Genomic DNA, 12,818 nt, shown 5'->3' on the forward strand with positions numbered 1-12,818 from the left:
TCTATCTATGAACCAGAAGGTCATGGTTTGATTATTACCAGTCAGGGCACATGCCCAGATTGCGGGCTCGATCCCCAGTATGGGGCATGCAGGAGGCAGCTGATCAATTATTCTCTCTAATCATTAATGTTCCCCCCCCCCTCTCTCTCTCCCTACCTCCCTCCCTCAGTTCCTCTCTGAAATCAATAAAAATATTTTTTTTTAAAAGTACAGACAAGAGGGTCAGCACCAGCCTTTATTGGGGACAAGAAGCACCACACACCCATTCCCCAACCCCAGGGCTGTTTCTTGTGCTCAGGCAGCAGCAGGAACAGAAGCAGGCAATGAGCGCCCCTGGGAGTATCACAAGCCCAAGACAGCACCTCTCCTGACTTCCAAGACAAGCCCCTTGGAGTCACCAGAGAAGTTCAGGACAAATCAGGACAGCTGGGGCACCGGGGTCTCTGCAAGAAGAAGTAATGTCAAGTCACAACTGTGCCCTCCAGGCTAAAGGTCCCCAGGTGTTTCCCCTCCACCGGAGAGAAGCTTGGCATAAATTGCTCTCAGAAACCTTAATGGCTCCCTGCTTCCTACACAATCTAGTCCAAACTGGCATTAAAGACTCTCATCATTTAGATGTCAACTTTACCTCTCCTGTTATAGCAACAGCCTGTCTGTTCCTTTGTCCACTCTCACCTCCCACCTCCACCCCGACTCCTCAAACATGTCACATACATTTCACCCTCTGTGACTTTGCTAACCATCGCCAGACCGTCTGTCCAGCATGTTTTCTGCGCTGTCCTCCCTTTATCATATTCTGCCTTGCCATTAGGGCCCATGTCAAATCCTCCTGATAGCAGGAAGACCTTCCAAGGAGCCCCACCCACTCTGAAAGCCTATAAGCCCATCCTGTCTATGCAAGGGTTCTGTGATATATGATCTGGAATGTATGCTCTTGCTCTCCAACTAGACTCTCCAGGGCAGAAACTTGGTCTTGGCCTTCTGAAGTCCCAACCCAGCACCTAAGCCAGTGCCTCACACACAACAATTTATGTCCATTGTTTTTTAGGATGTTGGACTGTACTCACCTAATCCATGGTCCCATTAGGATTCATGGCCAGTTGGGGCTTCAGAATTGGCGGGACACAGAAGCGCCCGCAGCCTGACTTGCAGCACTTTCTCCCAGCTGGACAGTTCTCATCCATCATGCAGGTGACAATGCACAGGCCCACCAAAACTTCTGGACAATTACCGGCCCGTCCTGTGGGGAAGCAGGCACAGGTAGAGACAGGACCCTCGGCTCCACTGACTCTGAGTTCCCATCTGGAACTCAGACATGGAGGCTCCCAGCAAATCCATCCCAGAACCAAAGATGTGGCTGGGAAACCTTGAGCTGGAGGATCTGAGAAGATCCAAGAGAGCAGTTGGACCAACAGTGTTCAAATAGGGTCTCACAGGGAGCTCCCTAGAGGGAGCTGGGAGTTTGACACTTCTGTGGGCGTGGGGGTGGGGGTGGGGCTGGGCAGAGTGCAGAAGGAGCAAGGCTCCCAGACCACTGCCCTCCCAGGTGCTTGGGCTCCACAGGGTCACTAGGCTTCTCTGCCACCCTAGACCATGTTGGTGCTTTGTGCTCCTTTCATCCAACTTGACTATAATCCACTCATTTGTCTACCTTCCCTGATAGGCTATATGCTACATAAGGACAAGAACCTGTCCCAAGCCCTGACCCTTGCCTGGGAATGTAAATGCTGTCTAAAGACAACATATGGGCCGGTGCTTCTGAAATGGAGTTCCACAGTGCCTGGCACAACACGAGCACTCAAAATATACATTTGTGTAAGACATATACTGAAGAAACAAAGAAATCATATCAGGAATGCTTTTATCTGTTGCATTTATGTCCCTTCCAAGTAAGATTTCAGGAGGTGGGGAAGCTTTGTGCAAAGAATTAGGTCAGAAAATCATGATCTGGGGCAATGCCCTCATTTTACAGGTAAAGAAACTGGCTCAAAAAGAGGGGTTGGTTTGCCCAAGATCACAGGGCAAATCATCAGCAGAAGCAAGACCAGAAGCCACACTGCCTGGCTCCCAGCCTAGGGATTTGTCCTGCTACCCCACCTGCCTTCCCCTAGTTATTTTTTTATTACTTTTTTTTTTCTGGGTTTGAGGTTTATTTTTTCTTTTTTATTATTATTTTATTCTTTATTGATGAAGGTATTACATATATGTTCCCTAGTTATTAATGCCAACAAGGACCACTGGCCCTAGGAGGAGGGGTTGCCTTGGGTTGAGGGGCCCAGGAGGACAGGAAGGATGAGAACTTTGATTCTGCCCAGGAAGGGAACAGCAAGAAGGCCAGAGATGACTCCCTCCCGAACTGACTCTGGGACTCACGGAGCACTCAGGGAGCCCTTCCCCAAAAGCCCACATACCTCCTATAATGTCTCCTTGGCAGTTGTGTCCACAGCCGGTGCTGCAGCATTTATGCCCCTGAGGACAGGACTCATCTCCATCACACAGCTCCTTGCATGGAAGGGGGTCGGGAGGACATTCACCGCCAACCTCTGCCATAGAATCAGAGCACTGGGTCCCAGAGGTGTTTCCTGCTATTTTTTCTGTGACTCTTGAGTACAAAATACTAGTACATTTTTCATGTTGTCCCATATGTACGTTAATACAGATGTATGTTTAAAATGGACATATCCGGGTGCATTCATGTACATGTGATGCTGATACTTTATATTCTGTCTCCTTTTCTTAATGCAGGCCATCAACTACTAAATTCATTTCAAGACTTGCCATTTGAAAAACACTGTTGAGGTCTAACCCACTTTCTGACGGTGATCGATACCTACACTGGTGACCCCAATGAGCCTCACCTCCTGGGATTCCTGCCCTTGTATAGCCCTCTCCCAGATTGTCTCCGGGCTCCACCATGTGACTTGCTTTGACCAACAGGACATCAGCAAGTGTGACTGGTGTGAGCAGAGGCTGGATACACAGTTACATAGTGAGGCTGTCCTCTTAGAACACTCCCTCCTGGAAGCCAGCCGCCACGCTATGTAGCAGCTTGATGAGATGCCCCATTAGAGAGAACCTGGCTGAAGAGAGGATCCTGGGCATCTCAGCCGCAGTTGGGCTCCCCACTGAACCCCCAGACACATGCGGCCACATAAGTGACCTCAGCTACAGCATGTGTTGTAAGAGCTGCCCACCTAACCCACACTAAGTTTGGGGGTGGTGTGCATGCAGCAATAGATAACTGAAACACTGGTTAACGGATCCCCAGGTTTGTTCTGAGAGGCAACGAGCCCAGCCAGCTAAAATGACTTGTTTCCCCATATTCCCCTCTAACAAGGGGTGGCCACAAACTGAGACGTAGCTGGGCCAACTTTTGCACTCCTGATATAGAGACGACACCTTTCAAACTGCCCCTCACTTCAGCTTTCTTCCAGTGCAAAGACTGACACAGCACAGGGAGGTACCGCAGCCTTCTTTCAACCAGGAGGCAACTAGGATAAGGAGAAGTCCAGGGTCCGCAAAGAGAAAGAAATTGTTTCATCCTTGTTGGCGTCATGTGGCTGCCACCCCACCCCTTGCACCTACTTCAAGGCTTCTCCTTATGCAAGAACAATGAACCCCTGTTCAGTAAACTTTCTGCCATGTACAGACACATGCAGTGCTCCTGATGTGTCTCTTCACTGTCCCCATGAAAAGAATGAAACTCAGAGAAGAGAAGGGGCTTGCCCAGACTACAGAGTGAGTCAGCAGCAAAGCGGGACAAAACTCAGCCTCTCCGCTCGCTATGAAGCACTCTTTCTATTACACCATCCTTAAAGCACACAGACACCGCTCCAGGTCCTTGGGAGCAGGCACACCCAGAGAGGTCACATCCAAATCAAACCAACTCACCGTGACTCATTCACCTCAGTGTTTACTTCAAGTTTTTTAAATGGAAAAAAGTGACAGGCAATTAAAGGCTTTGCAGAAAACCAAGGCAGGACTGGCTCAGTGCCTCTGAGTAAGAACATGTAATACATTTGCATATGGCTGGCTCCAGGAAGTCTGCCATGATGGAAAAAGCAAGTGTTGGCCTCCAGCAAGAACACATGCAGCTAAAAATCAAGATATAATCACCCTAGGGTTTTCCTGAACAGCTCCTATTTCAAGTATTCTGTGCCACTATCAGATCACATCAAAACTACATGTCCCGATTTTTATTTCAGAAATAGGTCACTATAACCACCAGATGCCTCCTCACACCTCCCCACCTGCTTGACAAACATTAAATCCAGTTAACAAAGAACAAAGCCTTTTGTCCCGTGGTGAAATCTCCCTGGTGGAAAACAACCAGCAACATAAACTTCTCATAAGCCCTAGAAAGTGGTGCCTACGAGTGGCACGCTTCCCAGATTTCACCATTTTGCTGAGCATGGCCCTGAAGTGACCAGATTTCACCATTTTGCTGAGCATGGCCCTGAAGTGACCAGATTTCACCATTTTGCTGAGCATGGCCCTGAAGTGACCAGATTTCACCATTTTGCTGAGCATGGCCCTGAAGTGACCAGATTTCACCATTTTGCTGAGCGTGGCCCTGAAGTGACCAGCGTCAGGAGCACTCTGCTACTGGAAGGGAGTAGAGGTTTGGTCTCTTCCTGGTCCTGGGGATGAGGGCAGCTGCTGGCAAAAAAGTGAAATCCCAAGGCATCCTAAGCCAAGAAGGGCCCTGTGAGCTCTGAAACCTACTCCTCTTCTCTTGCAAATAAACATCCAGGAAAGGAGAGGGCTTGACCTGAGATCAAAGAGGGCAGAATTGGGTCCCAAAACCACATCACCACGGTGCCCTTTGAACCACATCACTATGATCCCCTACTCCACAAGGATCACCCCAAAACAAATCAACAAGCGCTGGGACTCAGTCAGCCCAGTTCTGCCAAAAGAGAAGGCCTGGTGGTAGACAGTTGTAGGAGTTAGGAAAACAGAAATAAACCAGTGTGTCGGGAGCCCCTGAGACCATCCTAGGTTTGGTGATTCACTAGGGCAAACAGGACTCAGCATATAGATATGCTCATGGTTCTGATTTATTAAGTCTATAATCTCAAACCATGACAAGGACGTGGAGGAAAATTAAAGGGTGCTGAGAGATGGAATAACCGGGAACTCACTTTAGATTGGATACGGTGGCCAGGTCCAAACACTGGGCAGATTGTACCAGGCCCTACAAGCTGGCAGTGAGGGACCCGCCTGAGACAGATTCCCAGGCTCTGGTTCCAGGGCTGGACCTCAAGAGTCCTGGCAAGGAGTACAACCCTCTATTCTGTCTTATGGGCAGGCTGCCCAAGAGAGCTGCCTATGCCAGGCACAGACAACTCCACTGGGCACGGGGAAGGGGCCTGCCACCTACGGAGGTCTGGCTGAAAGGAAAGCAGTTGTCGCGTGGTGTGGAGTGGCTGGGTCTCAGAGAAGATGTGACCAGGGGAGGAGAAAATTACCCTGGTTCCTGATGAAAGGGCTAATTAGAAACTGCACCCCGATGGGTTTACCTTAAGAGGCAAATGGAAGAGAGCTCATGGGTAGTGAGGGCCAAACACTGTACATACTTTGAATCATTACAACAACCTACGAGGTTTACTCTTTCCATTTTGCAGCGAAGGGAATTGAGGCTCAAAGAAGCAGAAGAGACTTGGCCAGGGACCCACTGGCCAGTGACTGGTGACCCTCGCACTTGAACCCAGACATCTGACAACCAAAATCTATGCTTTTTCAGTGTAATATGCTGCCATGTGTACTCATATGAGAGAAGGTTCCAGTTCCTTTAGAAAACATACTGGAAGGGATAATGTAAGATCCTATTGGAGACAGCAAGGAAGATAATAAAGTAATCTGAGTATTAACTTATCAAAAAATACTTTAAAACTAGAAAACACCTTGAAATACACCAAATACACTTAGAAAATGGGAAGTCAGGGGGGAGGATCCAAGATGGCAGCGTAGGTAAACACCTAAACTGCTGCCTCGCACAACAATTTCAAAACTACAACTAAAAGACAAAACGTCTATCACCCAGAACCATGGGAAAGCTGGCTGAGTGCAAGTTCTACAACTAGAAGGAAAGAGAAAAGAGCATTGAAACGTGCACAAGCGCTGAAAAGCTGAGGTACGGAGGCGCGTGATCTGGTCTGGCGGCAGGCGTTGGTTTTTTCAACCCGAAGGGAGACAAGCCCCCTATTACTCTGAAATTCAGTTTCTGGGGAGACGCAGGGGACCCAAACTCCTACGGGGAGAAGCTGGACTGTCTGCCATCAGGTCAGAAAGTGAGGGTGGCTTGCTTGCAGAGCTGCGCACAGGAATAATTGTTTACTGCACTGGGGCGCAGGACGCGGGGACGCGGTCAGAGACACAGAGCTAGCTTACTGGCAGCCATCACTGTTTGCCACGCCCTAGCCTAGTGACGCCCTGAGACCCCACTCCACACAACCTACAAACCCACCCAAGCTCCAAGCAGCGGCTTTATTTTTTTTTTTAATATATTTTATTGATTTTTTACAGAGAGGAAGGGAGAGGGATAGAGAGTTAGAAACATCAATAAGAGAGAAACATCGATCAGCTGCCTCCTGCACACCCCCTACTGGGGATGTGCCCGTAACCAAGGTACGTGCCCTTGACCGGAATCGAACCTGGGACCCTTGAGTCCACAGGCTGACGCTCTATCCACTGAGCCAAACCGGTGAGGGCCAAGCAGCGGCTTTAGCATATGAATGGCCTGCCCTATCGCAGCTTAACCTAGCAAACTTGCAGCCCGGGTCAGACAGCTCCAAAACCTCCAAATCCCAAGCAAAGAGGAGAAAACTGTAGTTCTCGCTGTAGCTCCTGCTGGGTGGCCTCAGACAGTAGCTGACCTGCACCCCATTGGAGATCCAGAAGCCAGTGTACCTAGTGGTCAGTGTGAGACACCAGATTTCAACTCCTCACATCCATAAGTGACACATTCAAGAGGCAGACTCAGTGAGCACCAAAGCCCCACTGAAACAAGTCCTGCACCATAAGCGTGTCTCCAGCACAGCAGTTCTTCCATTATAGACACAGCGGGTCCTCACAGCCAATTGGCCTGGAGGTCAATTCCTCCCAGAGTACCAACAGCAATCAAGGCTTAACTACACCAAGACTTTGCACTCAGCCTACAAAGGGGTGTACCAAGAGCGTCCACCTCAGGTGATTGGGGAGGCTGAGCTACTGGACCCTATAGGTCACTTACCACACAAAGCCACTCCATCAACACAGGGAAGCAGCCAAAATGCGGAGACAAAGAAACATGTCACGAATGAAAGAAATGGAGGAAAGCAAACTACTGGACGACATAGAGTTCAGAACCACATTTATAAGGTTACTCAAGAATCTTCTAAAAACCTCTGAGGAACTTAGTGAGACCTTTAAGGATCTTAATGAGAATGCCAAAAAAATGGAAAAGGACCAGTAAGAAATTAAGCATACACTGTCTAAAATAAAGAATATACAGAAACTCAACTGTAGATCAATGTACCCCAAGAATCAAACCAAAGATCTGAAATATGAGTAAACAAAAAACACCCAACCAGAAAAACAAAAAGAAAAAAGAATCCAAAATATGAAGATAGTGTAAGGAGCCTCTGGGACAACCTCAAGCGTACCAACATCCGATTTATGGGGGTGCCAGAAGAAAAGAGAGAGATTACTGAAAACCTATTAGAATAAATAATGACAGAAAACTTTCCCCACCTGGTGAAAGAAATAGACTTACAAGTTCAGGAAACACACAGAACCCCATACAAGAGGAATCCAAAGAGGACCACACCAAGACACATTATAATTAAAATGCCAAGGGCAAAAGACAAAGAGAGAATCTTGAAAGCAGCAAGAGAAAAACGGTTAGTTACCTACAAGGGAGCACCCATACGACTGTCAGCTGATTTCTTGGCAGAAACTATGCAGGCCAGAAGGGAGTGGCAAGAAATATTCAAAGTGATGAACAGCAAGAACCTACAACCAAGATTACTCTACCCAGCAAAGCTATCATTCAGAGTTGAAGGTCAGATAAAGAGCTTCACAGACAAGAAAAAGCTAAAGGAGTTCATCACCACCAAACCAGGATTACATGAAATGCTGAAGGGTATTCTTTAAGAAGAGGAAGAAGAAAAAGGTAAAGATAAAAATTATGAACAACAAAATGACATCAAATACATACCTACCAACAAGTGAATCTAAAAATCAAGTGAATAAAAAATCTGAAGAACAGAATGGACTGGGGAATATAATAGAATCAGGGACATAGAAAGGGAGTGGACTGACAATTCTCAGGGGGAAGTGGGTGTGAGGGGTGCAGGAAGAGATTGGACAAAAATCTTACACCTATGGATGAAGACAGTGGCGGGGGGTAAGGGCATGGGGTGGGGTGGGGTGGGGAATCAGGTGGAGGGGAGCTATGCGGGGGGGGAAGAGGAACACCTGTAATAATCTGAACAATAAAGATTTATTAAAAAAAGAAAATGGGAAGTCATAAAGATACAATGTAAGATCTGCCCTAGCCAGTTTGGCTCAGCAGAAAGAGCGGCGGTCTGGGAACTGAAGGGTTCCAGGTTCAATTCCAGTCAAGGATATGTATCTAGGTTGCAGACTTGATCCCCAGCCCTGGTTGGGGGCATGTGCAAAGGCAACCAATTGATGTGTCTCTCTCACATCAATGTTTCTCTCTCTTCTCTCCCTCTCCCTCTCTCTCTCTCTCTCTCTCTCTCTCTCTCTCTCTCTCTCTCTCCCCCTTTCACTCTCTCTAAAAACCAATGGAAAAATATCCTCCGGTGAGGATTAAAAAAAAAAGTCAGATCTCCCTAAATTAAGTTATACATCTAACACCTCTCCAATGAAAGCAGCCTCAATCTTTAGAAGGGAGGAAGTGGGGAATAGACAATGTGATAATAAAACGTAGTTGGAAGCACAAGCAAACAAAAGTAGCCATGACCATCTGAAACAAAGGGACATGAGAAGGGGATAGCATGGGAGACACACCATCCATTTCTAATGCCTTTTGAGGGCCACTCAGGGAATGGGGAGGAGCCGAGGAATAGAGCAGACAGTTTTCTCACTTCTATTTCCAAATTCTCTCAGTTGTGTTACCTTTCTCCATCCCCACTGCCACCTCCCTAGTTCAACTGCACTCTGTCCACATCATTCTCTCCCTCCCTATCTCAACCATACCAGCTTTCTTTCGGTTTCTCAGATGTGGCAAGCTCCTTCTCAGCTTAAAGACTTCCGCACTTGCTTCTCTCGTTCATCACACCCTTGACCTGGCTAACTTCAACTCCAGGTCTCAGGTTAAATGTCACTGCCTCAGACAGGCCTCCCTTGACCACCCAATCTAAAGTGAGTTCCCAGTTTTTCTATATCTCTTAGCACCCTTTAACGTTCCTCCATATCCTTGTCAGAGTTTGAGGTTACAGACTTATTTCATGCTTATCTGTTAAGCCTCTTTCTCCCCACTAGTCTATGATCTCCACGAAGGCAGGGACTGGATCTGCTTTGTTCACCACAGTTTACCCAGAACCCATCGCTGGATCTGACATATAGTAAACACCCAATAAATATATACAGAAATAATGTATAAATGGAGAATTAGTTCATGGGGACCCTATAAGAGTTTGAAAGAAGACATCTCTTTCAAACACCTCTTTACCAGAATCAGAATAAAATAGGACCCATTTCCAACAGGAGACAGCAGTCCTATGTGTGGACAGGGGGGACATGGAGTCTCAGAAGCAAGTGGGGGGGTGCTGCCTTGTATAGGTAGCAAGATTCTTTTTGCTGCCTCTTTGCAGATTCTCCAGCTAAGAATTTCATAGAGAATACTGCAACTGATAACAGGAATTGGACATTACCCAACAGCATTCAAATCTGCCCACAAATATAGATATGCCAAGATTTCTCTTCTGGAGCCTCTTCTGCCTGCCGAGGCCATATCCCACAAACCACCATGGCTTGGGTAACCTCCCTATATCTTTTCTTAGAAAAGATCTCAAGATATAGGAGGCACTTTATTGTTTTTCAAAGTAAAGGAAAACCAACAACGAGATGGCATGTGCATATCTGAGAAAGAAACGAGGAGGCCAAGCAGAGCCTGGGGTTCCTTAGCCCGCTTCTGTTTAGAGATCGGATGACACAGCTCTTGTTGCAGCCAAACCTGCAGCATTTCTTGACACCTGATGCACCTTTTAAAACAGGATTGCTTCCGAACAACCCTGGGACAATCTCCTTTCCTCCCTGCAGCGGAAAAGGAGACAACCAGAGAGGGAGAGAGAGAATGGTGCCTGGTGACACCCACAGTCATAGCAGACCAGACAATCAGAGGAAGGAAGCCCTGAGCTTCATTTAGGACTCTCCACCCTGGTGCTAAAACAGAGACAGTGACAACATGGATAATAGCTCACATTTACTGTGACATTTACTTGTGCCAGAAACTTCTCATATGATCCTCACAACAATTCTAAGAGGTACAAACATGTATCCCCATTTTACAGATGAGGAAATTGAGCCTTAAAATTTAACACATAAAAGAACTATTTAAGGCTGATTTAAGGCTTACGAAAGTCTGCCTAGCTGTAGGGTTTACTTCGTTCATCCAATCTTAAACAGGCTTCCCTTCACAACTCTGCCTTCCAGCCTTCACAAGAACCCTGAGTTCAAAGTGAAAGACAGAGATAGATCATCAGTCATATGTTCTTCCCTGATAGACAACGGTCTGGGGGCACTGGGTGTTAAAGGAGAAGAGACCCCAAAAGGAGAAAGAAGAGGTGCTCTAGGCAAGTTAGATTTCAAGAGCCAATGTAGGAGGCAGGAAGTTCTCTGGGTCTTTCTAGCCCAGAGGCAAGATCAGAAAGCACACTTGGATTTTGCCCCTCATTCCAACATACCCTTGGGAATGCCTCCTCGGAAGACCTGACCACAGCCTGTGCTGCAGCACTTCTGCCCAGCCAGACACTACTCATCCCCTTGGCACAAATCTTTGCACGGGTTCTTGTCAAGAGGACATTCTCCTTCTTTCACTGCAAAAGATATCACGCGAGGTTGGCGTAACTAGCCAGGCCTCAAGAAATGGGGAATGGAAGCCAAATGTACTTCAAGAACTTTCAGCCTCTCCAAACACTCCTATCTAAATATCCCTGCAACTATGTTCCTCTCCACCCACACAACCACTAACACACACACACACACACACACACACACACACCCCACTACTAAAGGACCAGCCATTCTGCAACTAGAGAGAGAGAAAGAGAGGCTGGGGTGCTCCTGTTCTCATGTAAGACTCTCTAGGAGAAAGCCAGAGAGGGTGAAGAAACCCACCCTTGCTGTTCCAAGAACCTCTGCACCCAGTCCCGTCCTACAGAGATGGCCATGTCCACCAATGAGGCCCTCACCCTGGGAGGAGGCAGGGGACGACTTCTCTGGTCACTTTCTGTTACTGCTAGCCAGGGATGACGACTCACCATGGTCTCCTGCAGCCACCCAGGACGTCAGGGACCCAAGAGCAAGAAGTGCCTTCAGGAGGAAGAGGGAGCTCAACATGATGGTGATGCTGAGAGTTGAGATGAGAGCTCAGGTCAGGGCAGAGATGTTCACCTTGCCCAGAAAGGTAGGAGTAGGAGACTGGCCTAAATCCAGCCCCAAAGTTTGCCCTTTTATAATAGTCGCCAAGGATGGCCTCTCTGACAAGAAGGAAAATGACTGGTTGCTGGTGTGTGGGAAAATTCCTGGCACTACAAAAGGGCACAGGGTGGTGACTAAGCTCTGTAATGCACAATACGCAATAGCCCTGGACAATGGTGACAAACCTGGGAAATTGGAGGGAAGGCCACTGGATCAAGGATCAAAGAGAGCCCTAAAGGGCCTTGGGAGGACACAATGACAGGACTTAATAAGAAAATAACAAAGTTAATAAAATGCACTGGGGCTCCTGTTCATCCTAGCAACCTAGAAAACAGATACTTAGAAACTCAAATATCTACAAAGACCTATCTTTGAGTCTGCTCAGAGCTAATTTAAATGCACCAAAACCTACATCTTGGTCCCTCTGGCCCACACAGGCCATCCTGGGATTGTATGAAGGCTAGTTGACAGAACCACAAAGAATAGTTGCTATGATTCAAGTAAATCTAGACCATATAAACTCCTTTTATTTATCTCTTCTTGCTCTATTTCTTTTTAAAATATATATATATTTTTTTTTATTTATTTCAGAGAAGAAGGGAGAGGGAGAGAAAGATAGAAACCTCAATGATGAAGAGGGAATCATTGATCGGCTGCCTTCTGCATGCCCCCCACTGGGGATCGAGCCTGTAAACCAGGCATGTGTCCATGACTGGCATCAAACCCAGGACCCTTCAGTCCACAGGCCGATGCTCTATCCACTGAGCAAAACCAGCAAGGGGCTTTATTTATTTTTATTTTTATTTATCTATCTGCTTATGACCTTGGTCAGCCATGATACCTAATAGTGTCCAGTGGCACTGCTTAGCCCAGTGAGGTTAAAGGGCAGGGAACATCCAAGACTCAAGATAAAATCCTCCTAATAGTGCCAAAGAGTTCAGTGTCAGGAAGTTGCCTTGTTTTTGTTTTGTGGTGTGTGTGTGTGTGTGTGTGTGTGTGTGTGTGTGTCTTTTGCCTTATTGTTTTAAGGCTGATATTGGAGCATAGAGATTGATGACCTATTATGTGCTTTATATACATTATTTTAATCCTCACGATAATCTTGCAGAGGTAAAAGTGTCTCAGAGGGGCTGAGGAAAATTGCCCAAGATTCTAAAGCTACTATG

The 12,818-nt window shown here is 47.1% G+C and overlaps 1 protein-coding gene across 1 annotated transcript; it reads right to left on the reverse strand.

Annotated features, from left to right (window-relative positions):
- Positions 1 to 203: 203 nt before the first annotated feature.
- Positions 204 to 11,593, reverse strand: WFDC3 (WAP four-disulfide core domain 3). Its single transcript, XM_080683472.1, has 4 exons — positions 11,493 to 11,593; positions 2,412 to 2,543; positions 1,068 to 1,240; positions 204 to 443 (listed from the first exon to the last, which is right to left on the reverse strand). Exons 1-3 carry the CDS (start codon positions 11,569 to 11,571, stop codon positions 1,068 to 1,070), a joined length of 384 nt encoding a protein of 127 aa, XP_080539598.1. The 5' UTR covers positions 11,572 to 11,593; the 3' UTR covers positions 204 to 443.
- Positions 11,594 to 12,818: the final 1,225 nt, after the last annotated feature.

This window comes from Plecotus auritus (genome assembly GCF_963455305.1).
Source record: "Plecotus auritus genome assembly, chromosome: 8".
NCBI classification, from domain to species: Eukaryota; Metazoa; Chordata; class Mammalia; order Chiroptera; family Vespertilionidae; genus Plecotus; species Plecotus auritus.